The following is a 19,343-nucleotide window of genomic DNA, read 5'->3' as shown; positions in this document are numbered from 1 at the left end:
TGTTCATCTTATAATCCATGGAAATGATTCCCCTATTACTGTCTGGGCTTTTTATGTCAGTGTCCTTTCCTGTTCTTTCACTTTTATTCTTTTCCCTACATCTATAGTTTTTTGCAACATCAACCCTGCTGTGTGGGAATCCCATGCCGATGACTACAGTGTAGATGACGACAGTCAGGTCATGTATCCACAGCATTGACCAGAGGAGGAATGACCGCTAGGAAGAGTGCAGAGAAGAGAAATGCCTGCTTCAGCATCAGTCCTGGATTTACGTATAAGCTAAACAAGCTATAGCTTAGGGCCTCACTCTCTTGGGCCCCCCAAAAAAATTAAAGGAGAAAACCCACTGGATGTACATTTCCAAAATACAAGATAAAAAATAAATAAACTAAAACCTGCATACAGCAACAGTGTTTTGTGTTGTATAGGCTCCTGTGATGTAAGTAATGGGCCCCGCCTGCTAGTCTGCTCCCTAAAATATCACTGGTTTGCTCATTTCTATATATAGGGTGCCTACATTCTGCATGTGCAAATGGCTTTCAATACCTATTAGGTCCATAAATTACCATATAGCATATATTCAACACAAAAAACAGTGACAATTTGTTGTTGACGAAGGACAGCTGGACATATAAAGGGCCCCATTACTTTCAGTAGTTTTTGGCCTCATCAAACCTAAATCCTGCCCTGATCAGCACAACAGGATGCCTTCATTTTCCCCAGCTGCAATAAAACATATCTCTCCCTTATTGGTCTCTACAGCAATAGCAGGTGCTGTAACTCCAACAGCTTGACTTTACCCCTGATGGTGCACTCTTCCCTTTTCTCTTGAGACAGACAGATGCCAAGGATGATGGTTGTTTGGGTGTATTCTATCAATTACATTTCTCTAGTTATCTCACTGTAACAAAACAGGTTTTTTTTGGGGGGGGGAGTGTCAATTTGGGAAGCTTCTCTTTGCATTCCTGTTTGGTACCAAAAGTGTTGCTCTTTGCAGTTTTTCTCCTGGATTGGGAGTATGAAGTTCTGTCTGTAGAGACTTTCTTTGACTCCATCCACACTCCTTTCCTACGTCAATCAAGCATGCCTCTTCAGCTAGTTTTCTAGCCATTAGAGGAATTGCATAGAAAAGTACCTTCTTCAAGCATAGTTTTATGAAGGCTGTAGTAAAAATGGTATATAGTAGGAATCAATATTCCCAAGTCCTTTGCCATAATAAAGTCCTGCTTCTTCTCCAGCAGTGCTTGGAATTTGAATTATTTGGGTGACATCAATTATTCCCCCACCCACCCTTTTACAAGAAAAGCAATTTGCTGAGGAAGCAAAATGGGAGACTTCTCTCAAGATGTCTGTAATGCAGGGATGAGATGCCTTGTGGGGAAACATCTGGGAGCAGAGGCAGCACATGTCAGGGAGGGGCAGAAGGAGAGACAAAAATGGGTGCAGGAATGTGTATGACTCTTACAATTGTATGGGAGGCTCTGTGCCAGCCATGTAAAAACCAGAGGTTTCCTTACACACCTTCCCATCCTCTGTCCAGGCAAGCAAGAGGCATTATCACAGTTCAAAGACACATTCCAGCCAGACAATTCAAATTCACTTGAGGAAGGTACAGAGCACAGCTAGTTAAGGATGTGGTCTGAGGAGCTGGGGAGGAGAAATGTCCACATTCACACCATACATTTAAAGTGCTATGGTAGCACTTTAAACAGTCATGTCTCCCCCAAGGAATTATGGGAGCTGTAGTTTGTTATGGGTGCTGAAAGTTGTGAGGAGACCCCGTTCCCTTCACAGAGCGACGATTCACAGGGTGGTTTAAGAATCAATCTCTCTTCCCAGGGAACTCTGGGAACTGTAGCTCGAGGGGGGTCTCCTAACAGCTCCTAGTACCCTTAGTAAACTACAGCTCACAGAATTCTTCGTAAAAAGCCACGGCTATGGCACATTAAATGTATTGTGTGAATGTGGCCAGAGAAGCCCCATAGCATGAGGTTCCCCTGCTCATCTGTAATGGGTAGGGCTCTTCAAACAGTTTCTGTGGGTTCCCCACCCCCAGTACTCTACCGTAGCTGTGTGTGTTTATACTATAAAATGGTGTATTTCTTCTGTACACGATGAAAGGTGTGTTTTTTCCCCTTCTGGTGCCTGGCTTAGATTCTGAAAATAACTGTCTCCTGCTGAAATATTGATTGCATACGGGCTGTTGGCAAACTCCAACTGAGGCGTCAGCTCGTGCTGCCGTCCTGAGGCCATGCAAAGCAAAACCACACAAAGACAAAAGGAGGAGGCGCAGAAAGCAGGGACCCCCTTGTGCCACTGGGGGTGGGTGGGGGTGGGCTTGTGGCTTGCTTCGTTTTCTAATTACCCTTTTCCTTGTCTTGTCTTTGAGGAAGGGCTTGATGAGTGTGTACAGGGCATGGATGTACCAAGGCTGGTTCACAAAATGGACTCCTCCAAAGCGAGCAGGAAAGCTGTCCTGTGGAGAAGAGAGAAACGGAAGCCAATTAACAGAGGCAGCCAGTTAGGTAGGCAAGGAAGGCAAGGAGCGGGTCTACAGGCTGGGCTGTTAATTGATGCATTAGGATCGACTACTTTGCAGCACAAACACACACACAGAGCTTCTGCTTTAACATTCTCTTAGCACTTGCACAGTGGGGCAGCTGCAGGGATGTGGGTGTGCAGTTTAAAGTCTCAGACTCATCCCCAGTTCTCTCTCTTGTGTGTGTGTGCATGTGTGTGCATGTGCATGTATCTTTCTTTGCAAGCAGCGCAGCATGAATGCGAGAGGGAGTGTGTTTTCTAATTCCCCATTGTGTCACAGAGCCAAGTTCCCATACACCTCTGTGAACAAGGCTCACCTCTTCACCCCGGATGCCTTCCCTTCCCCCCTCTGCCCTCCCCCCAAGCCATCATTACAATAGCTGAACTTTCTGGGTGAATGAACTGCACATTATGAAGAAGAAGACGGGTGGAAAATGTTGATAAGTGAAGCTGTTGAGAGGGAGCGGCGTGACAGCACCATGGAAACTGACGCAGACAAGTGCTTGCTTTTGGAGGTTTTGTACAGATACCCAGCAAATTAGCATGCAGGTAGAGTCCTTTCTCCCAGAGTTGTCTGCAGTGGTGGATCCAATTTCAGGTATGCAGAATAACATGGATGAAAGACAGGGCAGACTTTTTCCGGGGTCATTTTCTATCATGAATTCTATTTAATCTCAACATTAGATTCATACAGAATAGACAGGGAATAGACTGGCGTCCTCTGTCATTTTGAAACACTGATGCCTGAGTATATGTTGTAATTACACCCACAAAGAAAAACAAGTTGCCTGCTGTTGGAGAGCATTAGAGGAGCCCTTTTAGTGTTGGTGTTGTTGTTGTTGTTGTTGTCGTCACTGTTATTTTAAAAAAAGCTGACTGGCAAGGAACTGCCCCTAAAGCATGTTGTCAACTAAAATGCAACAGTGTTGTGACAATGGAGGAGCTGTGCATCAGGGCAAAGTGTGATGAGGGTGAGTTTAAAAGGTTTTTAAATTGCAGCATTCTTTGTGAATATTCCCATCATTACCCCTGAGGGAAGAGGAGAGTATTTCTACATCAATTACTGTGGCATCTCTCATTGGCAGGAACAGGGCTTTGCTAGAGTCCCAGTGGGCGTAAATCAGCACAGTTTTGCAAAGAGTCAACGGTAAGTTACATTTTGCTTGGAAGGCTGCAGCTCTCTATCACCTGAGAGCCGGGGACAGAGAGACTGCCACACACATTCATTCGTGTATCCCAGGCATTGGCAAACTCCGGCTCTCCAGATGTTTGGGACTACAATTCCCATCATCCCTAGCTAACAGGACCAGTGGTCAGGGATGATGGGAATTGTAGTCCCAAACATCTGGAGGGCCGGAGTTTGCCTATGCCTGTTGTATCCCTTTGGACACATGGAAACCTGTGCTGACTGGTGGCAGTTCCCCAGGATTTCAGACAGGAGTCTTTCCTAGTCATACCTGGAGGTGCCAGGGATTCAGAGGTGCCAACTTGCAAGGGAGGTTGGGGGGGTGTCACATGTGTGACATGTGCATGATGCGTGATGTTCCATCACAACCTCAGGAGGAGCCGGGGTGGAGCCAAATGTGGCAGCAGCATGGCTTCAATGGCTAGCGGCTCCTCCTCTCTAGTTCTCAGCTGCCTCCTGCTCCTCCTACCACTGCTGGCAGCCAGGGGCTGCTTCCCCACTTCTCCCCCTCCACAGCAGCAGCAGGAGGAGCTGGTTACTGAAGCTGCACTGTGCTTGGCTCTAGGCTTGGTCTCCTCTGCCTCCTTATTTTTTTTAACATTGGGGGGCAGCCCCCCAAAAAAATATATTGGGGGGGGGAGCTTGGCTCCCAGGAGTTGGCAGCCATACAGGTATTGCATCTGGGATCCTATGCATGCAAACCGTGTGACCTACCTGAAGGAGCATCTCCACCCCCATCATTCAGCCCAGACACTGAGGTCCAGCTCCAAGGGCCTTCTGGTGGTTTCCTTCCTACGAGGTTACAGGGAAACAAGCAGAAGGCCTTCTCGGTAGCTGTGTCCACCCTTTGGAACACCCTCCTGTCAGTTGTCAAGGAAATAAACTATTTGACTTTTCTAAAAGTCATCTGAAGGCAGCCCTGTATAGGGAAGTTTTTAATGTTTGATGTCTTACTGTGCTTTTATATTTGATGGAAGCTGCCTGGAATGTCTGAGGCAACCCAGTCAGATGGGTAGGGTAGAAATAATAAAAATATTATTATTACCATGTGAGTAACAGGCCCCTTCTGCTGCTGGATGCCCAACGAGCAGCTTACAGGCAATTTCTTATGGATTCCAAGAGTTTCATAACAATAAAAGCTAACAGGGTGCTCTGGATAGCTTACAAAAAAATTTTAAAACTCCAAAACTCTAGACATACTTCCGCTATCTCTCTCCTCACATAGGCTATCATACAAGGAAACCAAGGCAGTCTCAGTGCCTAAAATGTGCCTGAACCACAACTGGATCCAGAAAAGAAGACTTATTAAAGAGTGCCCGGAGTTGGTCAGTCACCACTCTCTCTAGAGCCTTGCACAGGAAAGGGACATGTGCAACCAGCCTACAGCTGTTAAGATCTTCTGGGTCCAAAGAAGGTTTCTTAAGGAATGGCCCCACTACTGCCTCAGAGGGACATTTATTATCTCATTGGCCCAGCTGGTGGTCCCATCCCTACAAAATGTTATCAGCCACAAGGGAAAAGATCGAGAACACAATGGTTCCCTGCACCTATCAAAGTACCTTATCCACATTCTTGAGTCTTATCAATTGAAATTCATCTGCCAACACTTGACCAGGCAGCACTCTGCACACTACTGGAAACTGGCCTGCTAGGTTCTTATAGATATAAGCAATTTCATCCTGAAAATGCCTTGCAAATAAGCCACAGTGAGCTGCTGAGGTTTCTACCAATCTACCTCCAATATGTAAAAAGTCCTGTACCAGAATGGAGAGATTCTTCGCTGCCATCCTTTTAATAAAAGCTGCAGACATGTTATACCACTGTTAGACTAAAACACAGCAAAAAAAGGTAAAGGTAAAGGGACCCCTGGCCATTAGGTCCAGTCGCGGACAACTCTGGGGTTGCGGCGCTCATCTCACTTTACTGGCCGAGGGAGCTGGCGTACAGCTTCCGGGTCATGTGGCCAGCATGACTAAGCCACTTCTGGCAAACCAGAGCAGCACACGGAAACGCTGTTTACCTTCCCGCCGGAGTGGTACCTATTTATCTACTTGCACTTTGACGTGCTTTTGAACTGCTAGGTTGGCAGGAGAAAACACAGCAAACCATTTCCCAAATAACACAGTACAAATGGAGAAATCTTTACAGAAATGCTACCCCAGTAAAGTCTGTGGAAACATTTCTAACTATAAGCCTTAGAACAGGCATAGGCAAACTCCGGCCTTCCAGATGTTTGGGACTACAATTCCCATCATCTCTGACCACTGGTCCTGTTAGCTAGGGATGATGGGAATTGTAGTCCCAAACATCTGGAGGGCTGGAGTTTGTCTATTGCTGCCTTAGAACCTACATCTCCCCTTCTTAGTTTCTCATTATAATGGCCTAATGTGATTTAGCCAACTCACCATTAACAGGTATACCGTAATTAATTTTCTTGCCTGGTTGTTTTGAAAAAACTTTGAACTTGTGTCTTGTTCTATCATGGAGGTTCAGGGCAAGAAACAACAGGTTCAATTAATTAAGTAAAATGTATTCATTGAAAAGAGTTACTCCACCTTTATTGAAAAGGCAGGTAGCAACACCAGCATTAAAAACATCAAAGCATTAGCGAAACAAAAAAACAAACAAACCCTAAACAGTTAAAAAAATGGCAGGATAAAACCTAACCTATAAAAGTATAATTATAAAGGCAATAGATGAAAACCAAACATTAACTTCTGGTGGATATTTTAGTAGATATTTAACCAGGTGGATCTTTAGAGGAGAAGAAATATAATGTGGTCACCAACTAGGTTTTACCCAAAGTAAACGTATTGAAATTAATAGACCAAAACTTGGTAAGTCACCAATCACAGAGTGGCTAAATTATACTCAAGAGTTAAACCCACTGAATTCAATGCTTCTATCCTGAGAATGACTTGGTCAGATACTAGCTAATAAAAATAAGCATTTGTTTGAAGTAGACCTAGATATAATTTTTGGATGGCATTATGGGGTTCTGATTCTACAGTGGTATATAGAATACATCTACAAATTAAAGTAAAGGTAAAGGTACCCCTGCCCGTACGGGCCAGTCTTGACAGACTCTGGGGTTGTGCGCCCATCTCACTTAAGAGGCCAGGGGCCAGCGCTGTCCGGAGACACTTCCGGGTCACGTGGCCAGCGTGACATCGCTGCTCTGGCCAGAGCCAGAGCCAGAGCCAGAGCCGCACACGGAAACGCCGTTTACCTTAGTTGAAGGCAAAAAAAGCTTTTGCTTCATATGTGTGAACTACGTAGACCTTTCTTTGTGATTTGAGCCTGTCCCACTCTCCCCTCTTCTCAGAGAGAATGTGAGATGGGCACATTGTATCTCAGTAGGGGGAAAAAGAATTAAGGCACAGGGAGGTGGATGGTGGGGAGGAAGGACACTGCAAACGCAGTAATTTGTTATTTCACTGTCTAGGAGCCGTGGAGGTTTGCTGCTCACATTACTCATTTGTTTTCTGATTTCCCCAAGGTTCTTTTTGCTAACTTGGGAAGTAAAGCCATTACATGTCAGTATTTCTCTATTCTCCCCACTGCCTCCAGCAGCACATTCTCCTTTCTTGTAGAAGCATGTTGCAGAAGCCTAATGCATCTTTGTTGCCAAATGCTAAAGATACTAACATGCAAAGCAAGAAAGTCATTTCTTAAAAGCTGCATTAGAGCCAGTATACTTATTGCATCTTCAGATGGCCCCTGAACAAAATCGACAATAGTCTAGCTGAACCAAAACTATTTAGGGCCAAGCAACAGACTGGGTTAAATGTGCTGTTTGGTGATGTTGTTCAATTTTTAATTAGCAGCTGAAGGTGGGCCTGACCCCAAGCAGATGGCAGTCCACACAGAGGGGGCATTTAACCTTTTCTTCCTGTGCTGTAGCCTTTGCAAAGCAAAATTGCTAACTGAAGCGTTAATGATTGAAGCATATTCCCAGGAAATGCCGCAGTGCAATACCGCTTGTATTAGTACAACAGTGATAAAATTACCATCCTCTAAGATCCAATGCAATCGAAACAATAACTTTTAAAGATTAAAGTTCTTCTATATTTAGGAAGGCATTAAAATCACAAATTAAAATATTTAAATCCCAAAAGACTGTCTTGCTCAACACATAAAACATGAAAGGCAAAGCTTCTTGCCTTTAAACACAACATGCAATCTTTTCATTTAAGGATTTACTGTATGGCTTTCCAAGGCTACTAAGTGTTATATCCGGCATAGGCAAACTCAGCCCTCCAGACGTTTTGGGACTACAACTCCCATCATCCCAAGCTAACAGGACTAGTGGTCAGGGACAATGGGAGTTGTAGTCCCACAACATCTGGAGGGCCGAGTTTGCCTATGCCTGTATTATATCCATACAGTTTCTCAAAAAGTTCCTCTTGGTTAGTGGATTCACTTGCCGTCATATGATTCCAGTGCATGCTGACTGCCTTGGTCCCAGCTGATTTATTTCCAGGACATGTGGTGATAAAACATTTCTAGATTGTTCCTCCTTGGCCCAGTAAATCCCCGTGCCATTCTTTATGTGCATGAAGTCCATTTGTGTAAAGAACAGCACAAGAATCACTTGCAGTAATATGAGCAATTGCCCCAGACCCAAACTTTTTCTGTCAGCAGATTTATTTTCAAGCTCCAGTTTGCTGCCAAACAATGCAGGCTGGAGCTTTGCTCTACAGGGGCAGGACCTGGTAGTGCAGTTGAGCTGGTACCTTGCCATTTAAAAGGGCAAATCCAGGATACAAATGAATTTGTTTATAGGTGTCACAAGACTGCCATTTTGAACAGGATACTTGGATGTACGTTCATGTTTTTGTTTTAAATACATCTGCACTTTGGGGTGTTTTTCTAAATTGTTTTTCTTGCACATCACCTTGAGATGTGAGTGTACAATGTGATTAATAATAATAATAATAATAATAATAATAATAATAAACAGTAATAAACAATAATATGACTAGTTTTAGCCTAAAATTGCTGCAGAGAGCTGGATTCCCTCCCCTGTAAAAACTTAACATTGCACAGCATGTCACTTTAAAAAATATGGCGTGACTCCAGTGTAAACCTACATACCTTGGCTTGCACCCAAAGTGAGGCAGCAAGTAGGAAACGTTCAGACCAAGAGTGAAATCTAGCTGTCGAATAAATCCCTCTGTATCCCTATATGAACCAGTATATACAGTCTTTGTATCCCTATATGAACCAGTGCTGCAGATGTAATAGTAACAGCTTCTAATTACACTGAGAAAGGAATCCTACACCATTTTGAGCCCAAGTTCATTTTTGACACCCTAGGTTAGTTGGTTGGGTGATTGTAGCTGGCATAGTTCAGTGCTGACAATCTGGAAGCATCTGTCCATTAAAAAAAACGTAGTAGTCAGAACTAAAATCAGTACTCAGAACTGAATTTTCACTTTGCTAGTCTCCAAGCATAACCACTATCTTCAATCTCCCCCCTCGCTTAGAAAACAGATTAAATAATAGAGAGCTATAGCAGAATCTGTGTTAAGTTATTTTTCCACTTCATAAACTCAGCTGGAATAAGTTGACCTGCACCAGGGCATTATCATTTTTAATCCTTTAGCAGAAACACCCTATAGATTTTTCCACTGTGTTTGTTTTCTTGTTGTGTTCAGTACATAATAAACTGAGCAATTAACAATTGTTTCCCATAATCATTCTTGCAATATAATGATACGTCCAGGCCTTCTGTTTATTTTGCAGTTGACAGATGAGTTAAATAAAGTGAGTTGCAGAGCCAAAGTACTTGCTCAGGAAGTTTTGATCTGCCTTTGCAAAATAACAGTGTCCTATTTTATGATCCATCAAAATAAATCATAGCCTTGAGATTTCTATAGCTCTCTCTAGAAATCATATATACTGTGTGTGTGTGTGTGTGTGTGTATATATATATATATATATATATATATATATATAATGCTAAGTGTGCCACTTTGGAGCTCTCTACATCAGGGGTGGAGAAAATGTAGGCCTTGACCTAATTTCACGGTGGGGGGGGGGAGCCTAGAGGGAGAGGCGCGGAATGTCAGGGAGATAATGGGAGGAGGAATGGAAGGAGGAAAAGGGAGAAGTGTTTGCTAATAAAGCCCTAAATGACTTAAGTTAGGATATCTGGAAGACAGACTCCTCTATACAACCCTGCCCAGAGGTGTGTGTCTGTGGGGGGGGGGGGTCATTTACAGAGAGCCTGTAAAATCCCCTACCAGCAAAATAAGTTTTGTTGGTGGGAATGTGAGGTGTGGTTTTTCCCGTGTCAGCCCTCTGCTGGTGGATCATCCAGCTGAAGGAGATGAGCCTAGCCCTACCCCAATGCCTGGTGCCATTTTGGCAGGCAGTGGAAACTTTCTTATTCTGTGTGACTATTTAATGGCTTTTAATATATATGAGAAGGTTTAACTCTGCCACTTTGGGTTTTCAAGGTTTTTCTTTTAATTTTTGTAACTAGGTGGTGTTTGGTTTGGTTCTTTCATTCTTGTGGGCCTTTGTTAGGCCCAAAAGTGGTATTTAAATCTCAAAAATAAAATACTGTATATCAGAAAGGTGTCTGCAAGCGATCAGTTCAGATCTCTAGTGAAAGGGATATTTCCTGGCAGCCCAGTGAGTGGAGAAGAAAAGGCGGGGGGAGAGAGAGAACACAAGAAGAGCTTGCTAGATGGGGCAGTGGCCCATCTAGTCCAGCAACCTGTTTTCACAGTGGCCAATCAGATGCCTGTGGGAAACTGGCAAGCAAGACCTGAGCACAAGAGCACTCTCCCCTCCTGAGCTTTCCAGAAACTGGTATTCAGAAAAGAACATGACCCCACCAACATTTAGGTTCTGTTTCAGCAGTGCATATTTTTTTTAACCTCCACAGTCAGAGGCAGTATGTTTCTGAGCACCAGATGTAGCAGTTACAATCACACAGATCCTCCAGTACATATCCTTGTATTCAAGGACACATAGACCAAGGCCAATATACAAAACAATGTCAAAGGCACTCCTTTAGAAGTAAGGCTCAGGCTTGAGAGATGCACAACCTGAAATGGTGTTGCAGGAAAAAAAAAATCCATTCTGAATATTCTCCACTGTTGCCTTCACTAACGGCCACCAACCTCAATGGTTTTAAAAGGGTTACTCTGTGTGCTGCCAACAGCAATGGAGGAGATATTTCTCTCAATATCAGCTGCTGGGGAACAGAAGTCCTGATGCACTTAGGTCCTGGTTCTGGTGGGCCACTGCAAGAACAGGAAGCTGAACCAGATAGGTTGATCTAGCAGGTCTCTTCTTCTTAGGCTTCCTAACAGAATTATAGAACTGGAAACCACATCATCTTGGAATGATGGCTATCCACATTGTCCTCATTCAGACAAGGCTGTGAAATGAATGCTACTGTTGATTCAGGATCTCGAGTCTTCTTTTAATTTTAACCTCACAATGTCTGCAAGCAAGTAAGCTTCAGGGTCATTGTAACCTATTAGCTTTCCATTGCTCATTTAAAGTCATCAGACCAGCAGCAGATAATTATCTCAGAGAAGTGACGTTTCTAAGCCAAACCAGACTATCCAGGGAATACCAACAACCCTGGAGCGGATTTTGCTTTTCTAATTTACTCCTTGTTTGCTCTGTCATCTTGTATTGTGCAGCATTAAGGACAAGGAGAAAAGTATTAGTGTGGAAAGGGAAGAGACATTTCCACAGCTACCATGTATCTTGTTCTCTGTTAAATTAATAGGAAGAGTGCAATCAATAGACCGAATCTCCTGAGGCTGATTTGATGCCCAAATTACGTTTTGGTTGTTGTTGTTGTTCTAAAAAAAATTCATTTTAGTTCAATCCACTGTTCATGCATTCACATTTCAATCCTACTTTTATACTCATTTATGTTGCCACATAACTAGAAATGGCTGGCACCAAATACCCCCACCCCCACCCCAAAGTAAAGCAGTGTTACTGTTGTTCCCTAGAATGATCCAAAGGTAGGGACAGGTGGCTCTGAGGTCAGGGCTGCACAAGCACACCGACAGAGCCAATCCAATTCTTACCTGATAGTAATAACATTTTGGTACATTGGTGATTAACAACCCCAAGATACAAAGTAGCTGACAGGGAGTACTCCAGATGTTCTTGGACTCCAACTGACACCACCCCAGACCACCGGCCACTTTGCTTGGGGCTGATGGGAGCTGTAGTCCAATAACATCTGGGGTGCACCAGCCTTGAGACCCTGGTGCAAAGGGTAGCAACCAGGTTGAGACAGAGAAAGAATAAAGGTGCACAACCAACTAGGGGTCACATTTTGCATGCAACTGGAAGGATAAAAGCAAAAGCTGTGTTTAAAATGATTTCTTGGTCATTTGCGAGTCTCTTTCAAAATGCACTGTGCCCTTGAGGCATGTTATCAAGGGGATCCATGCCATTTCTACGCCACTTCTATTGTGCATTTTCATGACCCTGGGCTTGGCAGTATCTGTACATCCAAGCATGGGAAAGTGAGCAGCCAGGGACTTCTCCCAAAATGTCACAGAGAGGATAAATGCCCCTAGCTTTGGTTAACATAGATAAGTACAACAAAACAGAACATAATTATGGAAGGCCTAGTGGCACTTGCCTTTCATTTCATAAAAGCCGGCTGACTTAAAAGCAACAGTCTCTCTCCTTCTCTTCTTGGTTCATGCACACGCATTATACAGTATTGACTGATGGAATGGGGCTTGTGTAGTAATCCATTACATTCAGAATTAATTGAACTACATACTCATGGGCAAATTGATTCAAGTTAAATAGAAATTCATCTGAACCATTCTGTGCCAACCAAACTGGGGGGGGTGGGAGGGGACAGAGCAAAAAAAATCAGCAGCTCTAAATGATTGCTGCAAGAAACTTGGGTGGTAAATAGGAAATATGCAGATACCCTACATACGTGCACACAATTTTTGAACACCCAGTTACATGTGTATGGGGAAGCTGGCTAGATCAGGTGTCCAGATGTGCAAACACTGCTATTTACATGGTATTTACATTTATATGCACACAGGGAAGTGTTTGCCCTACTAAGCAGTGGTGGCTTCAATCTTTAAACTACTGCCTAATATGCAAGACCCTTCCAAACCTCTTCCACTCCAGAGAGCTGAAAGTATCCATCTTGAAGATATGAGAGTAAGGACAGGAAGCATCATTTCTTAGGGAATGGCTCTAACTCCATGGTAGAGCACATGTTTTTATTCTGTTTGAAGCCCTGATGAGCTGCCAGTCCCTGAAGATACTGGGCTGAATGGTCCAATGATCAGACTTATACCAAGTTTCCCATGTACTAAATTCTGCTCTCACTCCAACTTGGCTTCAATATGGACAGCATCAGAGCTTGGTCTCAGCAAATTCTGGGAGTGCTTAGTTTACTATCCTCCTTTGGTGTGTATACTATTGAACTTTCTATGCCAATTCATCACCAGTGGCCACTAGCTGGAAATGGGCCACACCCTGGCAGATTAGATCATCTATTGATTGGACTGAATTCTGTCTTTGTGTGCTGCAGAATTTTATGACACCTACAGCTATCTGTTTCTACTGCATGGCCACCTTGTCTCATTATTTAAAATACAGGTAGGTAGCCGTGTTGGTCTGCCATAGTCAAAACAAAATAAAAGAAAAAAAATTCCTTCCAGTAGCACCTTAAAGACCAACTAAGTTAGTTCTAGGTATGAGCTTTCGTGTGCATGCACACTTCTTCAGATACACTGAAACAGAAGTCACCAGACCCTTCGGTGATTGGCAGATAGCTGTGATGAGCCTGTTGACGACTCTTAACGACTGCAATAGGTCTTACAAGAAAAAAGCAAGGTGTGAGAAGGTGAAAAATGGCTTTGTCATGTATAATGAGATAAGAATCCAATGTCTTTGTTAAGACCAGGTCTCTCCATGGTTTTAAGTTTGGTGATAAGTTGCAATTCAGCAGCTTCTCTTTCCAGTCTACTATTTAAAAAATATTGTTCTTTCTCTCTACTAAGGGTAGCTCTGCTCACCCATGTAGGAAAAACTTCATGCATATGATGTATTGGAGTCTGATGCATATCTTAACCCTGTCAGGGCCAGCTCTACCATTAGGCAGAGAAGGACAACTAATTTTGAATGTCATGAAAGAGCAGCCAATTATGATCTATTTGTAGTAGTATCGGTGGTGGTGGTAGTTGCATTTACAAGAAGGAAGAGAGGTGCATGTGAAATTTTCTGCCCCACTTCCCCAAATAACTTGGCTAGCCTGGAGTACTATGTACATTGACATGGGCATAGGCATAGGCGAATGCTGCTCTGCTTTAAGCAGCAAAATGTCTTCAGCTAAGCTCACAATAACTTTGTTAGATGTTAAGATGCCCCAGGATTCCTTGTTGTCTTGCTGAAACTGACAGAGGGAGCCTCCTGATTTTGTGGGAAGATTCAAGTGCATACCTGGAAACTGAGGCTCACACCACAAAAGTAGGTTAAAGTGTTTTGTTGCCCTGGTGCTTCAAAAAAGAAAGAGCCTTTTGGAAGATAGAAAAATCATGGGAAAATGCCCTGAAAATGAGCGAATGATTAACAGGAAGACATCTAAACACCCCAAAGCAAATCAGGATGAATGCTGGTTGTCATATAGACTCCCCACAAACGAATCAGAATAAAAACCAAACATAATCCAACCTTCGTACAAGTGATGAGCGCTCAATAAATAGGTCATCTATTCTAGAGGAACTCTAACACCATCACCCCTCTGTAATTTACAACAGAAAGAGGTACACTGAACAGTGATGCCTGAAATCCTGTCTTTCTGAAATGTGGGAAGTTATGCTTTTAGCAAAAGAAATCCCTGTGGTAATAAGCAATATCCTGGGTTCTTTCATATTGCAAAGAGAGGAACATTCTTCTGAGCCCTTTGACTCCTCTGAGAGGCAGAGGACAGCAAGCTGTGTTCCATCATTATAACAAAATTCACCTTCATAACCCAAGGGCATGACTAGTGTTTGGACACTAGAAGAACAACCTGTCCCTTTGCAGTGAAAATTTCAGGCAGAGATTTAGAACCTGCTTGAAATGTCTGCAAGGAGAGGCTCACTGTGACTAGTGTGCTATGATATAATTCCATTTCCACCCTTTGCTATGATGTTTAATATGGATGTATAAACTTGACAGCTCCTTACTGTGCTTGTAGTTGCAGTTACAATGCTGGCCATTCAACTGATAAGACTTCCAGTGGTGATGGCATAGCAATAGACAGAGGGAAGGTGCCTTCCTATACCTTCCTTTCAGTACTGGAAGTGGACGGCATCACTCAGGGAAGACTTCCCCTGCTGATGGCCTTCAGATGTTTTGGACTGCAAGTCCCTTCATCCCTGGCCATTGGCTGTACTGGTTGAGACTGATGGGAGCTGTAACCCAAAATCTGAAAGTAACTAGGTTGGAGAAGGGACTCAGTGAATTCCACCTCACACATCTTGGTTCACACTGTTCCACAGTGTGAAGGTTTTACATGGGGGGGGTAAGTTATTAGGCTGGTATTAGTCTATCTTCAAGAAATCCCCCCCCCCCCGATGAATTTTCATCATAGAAAGTTCAGAAGAGAAAACTGCAGCAAGTCTGCCAATATACACACCATCCTTACTGCTTTTGTGACATCAGTATCTCTTCCCTTCCCTCTTCTCACACCTCTTAGCATGATTGCAGATGGGGCACTGGCAAGCTGTTGATATGCACTCCATGCTGGTAAATCATACACTGTTTGACCATTCCCTCTGATTGCCGTATTCATGTACCACAACCTTTGAGCATTTGTTTAGAACTCAGAAAACTACGTGCTCCTTTTCACTGACATTTGCAGAACAATATCAAATCAGCATCTACTATATATTTTGACTGTTCGCTATGCATTTGGACACTTTAAAAGATATGGTAACCAAATCAAGGAGCAGGTTTTTGTCTGTGCCTTTCAAAACTGCAATGGTTTTTTAATTTCTTAGAATTCCTGAGCAGCAGCAGGAACAATTTTGTGGTGGCTGGTCAAAAAATAAATGGCACACTTACTATTGATTAACCACTAGGAAGTGGACAGGAAATAAACTGAGGGGAATGGAGAGCATTAAATATATTTACAGTGGTACCTCAGGTTAAGTACTTAATTCGTTCCGGAGGTCCGTACTTAACCTGAAACTGTTCTTAACCTGAAGCACCACTTTAGCTAATGGGGCTAAATGGGGCTAATGGGGATTTCTGTTCTCATCCTGAAGCAAAGTTCTTAACATGAAGCACTATTTCTGGTTTAGCGGAGTCTGTAACCTGAAGCGTATGTAACCTGAAGCGTATGTAACCCGAGGTACCACTGTATAACTTTTTGCCTTTTTAGTTTAATCTGAACATTACCTCTGTTGTCAATGTTCACTTTTGATTCCCTGGTTCTTGTCTACCCCAATGTTCCTGGACATGTGTCATTTTTGTGGTCAACTTTGTCTTGAACAAATAAACATGACATATTAACAAATGAAGGCATCTGGTATTTGGACTTAGGCACACACCCTTTTGCCCATTCAAAATGCCAGTGAGTAACTATGCCACCTTTGCAATCACATCTCCAATGTTTCGTTAAACAAAAAAAGTGTGCCCAATATTCATATCAGCATTCAGGTTGATGAACAAAACTACTGGTCAAAGAACCCAGCTCTTTCTCTTAGCTTAAAAGTTGAAAGCAAAAATACAAAGCATCAAATGCATCAGATAAGTATGCAGCGGGTACTTTCTGGTTGTTTGGTCTTAGAATCACTTTGGAGCTGTTGGCAACCATATGCAGTGACCTTAATCTTTCACCAAAGTAACTGTGCATACTCAAAGAACCATGTAGCTGATGCAATTGAACAGTATGACTCATTCCCTTTTCTGACTCAGAAATGACTTTGCAATGAATTAGATAAACTTTTTTTAAGGACAAGGACTTTTTTTAATAGAACAAGAACCTACTGTAACAGGGGTTATTAATATGGTGCCTGCAGGCACACATGTGCCCCACAGAGGTCTTCTCTAGTATCCTGAGTGTCCAGGTCTATCGCCCAAAATTAGGCTTGACAGATACATCCCATTGTAGCCAATATAATAGGTTGCAGGGTATGCTTGCCGAGTGTGTGTGGTGCCCACAAAAGTTAGGAGCATAGAATTGTAGAGTTACAAGGGACTTCAAGGCTCATCAAGTCCAATCCCCTACAATGCAGGAATCACAGTTAAAGAATCTTGACAGATGGCCATCCAATGTAGAAGAGTCACCACCTGAGGGAGTCCGTTCCACCATCCAATGATTTCTTTCTCCATCTTGCAAATGTGTTGTGGATTTGCATCTCCTTCTGTCCTCAATTTCTGCCTTGTAATTCCTGCTGGGTTCTGGCATTCCAATTGCCTCTGGTCCTTTAACCCTCATCTGCTTGATTCGTTGCCTCACCTCCAGTCCATCCATGACTATGTCTATTGGCAGTCTGAAAGCTAGGCCAAGGCTGCCCAACTACTCCGACAAGGTCTCATTTCAGACATGAAGTCTCTGTAGCCTTTCCTAGGAAGGTCCAATAGCCAGCCAAAGGAAATAGTCCATAGCCTGAAATGGTCCACTGACAAGAAGATGTTCCAAGCTGAAATTCAGATAGTTCACTACACAGAGGAAACTCACACAGACCTGATATTTCCTGCTCCCTGCAATCCTCATGTAGTTGGACTGCTTGGGGAAAGAAAATTTGTGAATTTCTGATCTGATCTGATCTGCACCTCTCAGACTAATGTGCAGATCAGAACTTAGTTTCCACCAGCTTTCCCAGATGCTCTGATGCAGATTTGGCTCAAAAACAGAAACACGGTACATTAAGAAATAGGTCTTTTGGGAGAAAATAGGTTGAGATATAGGTATTGAAATATGTATTTATAAACTCATGTGATAGTGGCATGGACCTGATCTGTCTATCCCTGACAATCATCTCCACTACCAGTAGAAGCCTGTGCAAGAGGAATCTGGTAAGTCAGCAATTACATGCTTGCTTGGTACTGAGACAAACCAGGCATCCATCACTGCCTCCTAATAGGAACAGATCAGGGTGGTAATTCTTCTTTCCTTTCAGCTTGCCACCACTTCCCACTAGCAAATTATCTCACTGGTTGTGGCTTTAATACCCATTTATTTTGTAGCTATGGAATTCCCTTTCCCAAAGAGCAAGTGTGGGGGAAAGCTGAGGCCTTTCAGGTGTTGGGCTAGAAGTCCCATCACCATGCTGGTTGGGGCTGATTGGAGTCAAACAACATATTGAAGGCCCCAGATTAACTATTCTTGCCACAGAAATAAAACTGGTTCCTACAAACACTGCAATCTTTTCAGTGACAGGTTGAAACCAGACATTTAAAGCATTTTATTTGTTGGGTGATGTGATTGGCATCAGCTTGGCTGCAGGAGTTGCCAGAATACAAGATGCCATCCAACTGCCTTAGGGACTCCACTCCAAATTTGTGTGGGGTTTACTCCTTGGCCTTTTCTTCTTCCGGAGATATCCTGCAATGCAGCAGAATTTTCCTTCTCCTAGATGGGCTATCTTTCCAGGTTCCCACCTGCCCCTCACTTTCCTCTTCAGGATGTTCAGAAACCACCTTCTTGACCTTTGGACCCACTGCTGGTCTCGTCTGCTCAAACCACCTGAACGTGTCTTCGCATGAAGGGGAAGCCCCTTATCTGGCAGATTATTAATGTTAAATATAACGATCCAAACGACCCTGTTGTTTGTGTGACACAATTTTCTTTCTATTTTCTGCTTCTGCAGTAGAGTTTGTATTGTTGTGGAGCTATTGCTTTATCTTTAAATTGAACCAATTTTATCCGAAAGTTATTTGAGAAGGAAGAAACAATTGTGGTTACGCTACCATTTGGGCAGTTCCTTTTCAAGGTACCATCGCAGCAGAACAATTGCAGGCTGCTCTTTGCCGCCTACACACTGCAACCCCTTGTCAAGTACATCTTTATAAAGAGAAGGCCTTGTTATTTTGTATGGGGAAATGCGGCATTATTAGAGCATTTTAATGTACTGCCTGTGCAGTATCTTGATGAAAAGAGAGTAGCAAATGCTCTTGAAGAACTTTACCCCTTTTTTTGGTTTCGGTTTTTGAGCTCTGTCTCTAGGGAAACAAATGTAGCATCCAGAAAGTATATTATAAATGCCACCTACACTCTGTTTCAGCCTTGGGAAGAACAAAATAATCATCCATTGAAATGGAAATGACACTGAAGGCTGATCTTGTATTGCCTGAAGTCCACAAGAGAGGATTGTGCAGGCAGGGAGACTACCAGAGTCAGATCCAGCAGTGATACTACAGTGAACTGTACAACAGCTGAAGCCAGCAAGCTCTTTCTAGTCTGGGTGAACTCAATTAAACTAGGACCCTAAGAACTAAGAATATGCTCTGTTTTTACATTTCTTCTTCTTCTTCTTCTTCTTCCAAATATACTGCTTTTCCCTGTGGTACCTTGGTTTACGAACTTAATCCATTCCGGAAGTCCGTTCTTAAACCAAAGCGTTCTTAAACCAAGGCGTGCTTTCCCATAGCAGTGGGG

General features: G+C 43.1%; 1 protein-coding gene across 1 annotated transcript in view; it reads right to left on the bottom strand.

Annotated features, from left to right (window-relative positions):
- The window catches only part of CLVS1 (clavesin 1), a 67,700-nt gene that overhangs the window by 9,806 nt on the left and 38,551 nt on the right, over nucleotides 1–19,343 (bottom strand). The window contains exon 4 of the mRNA XM_079984668.1: nucleotides 2,366–2,476. Coding sequence (XP_079840794.1) covers nucleotides 2,366–2,476 — 111 coding nt within the window. The remainder of the gene's footprint in view (nucleotides 1–2,365; nucleotides 2,477–19,343) is intronic.

This window comes from Podarcis cretensis (assembly GCF_951804945.1).
Source record: "Podarcis cretensis genome assembly, chromosome: 7".
NCBI lineage: Eukaryota > Metazoa > Chordata > Lepidosauria > Squamata > Lacertidae > Podarcis > Podarcis cretensis.
The sequence above is the reverse complement of the archived record's forward strand: the minus strand, read 5'-3'. Positions and strand labels throughout refer to the sequence as shown.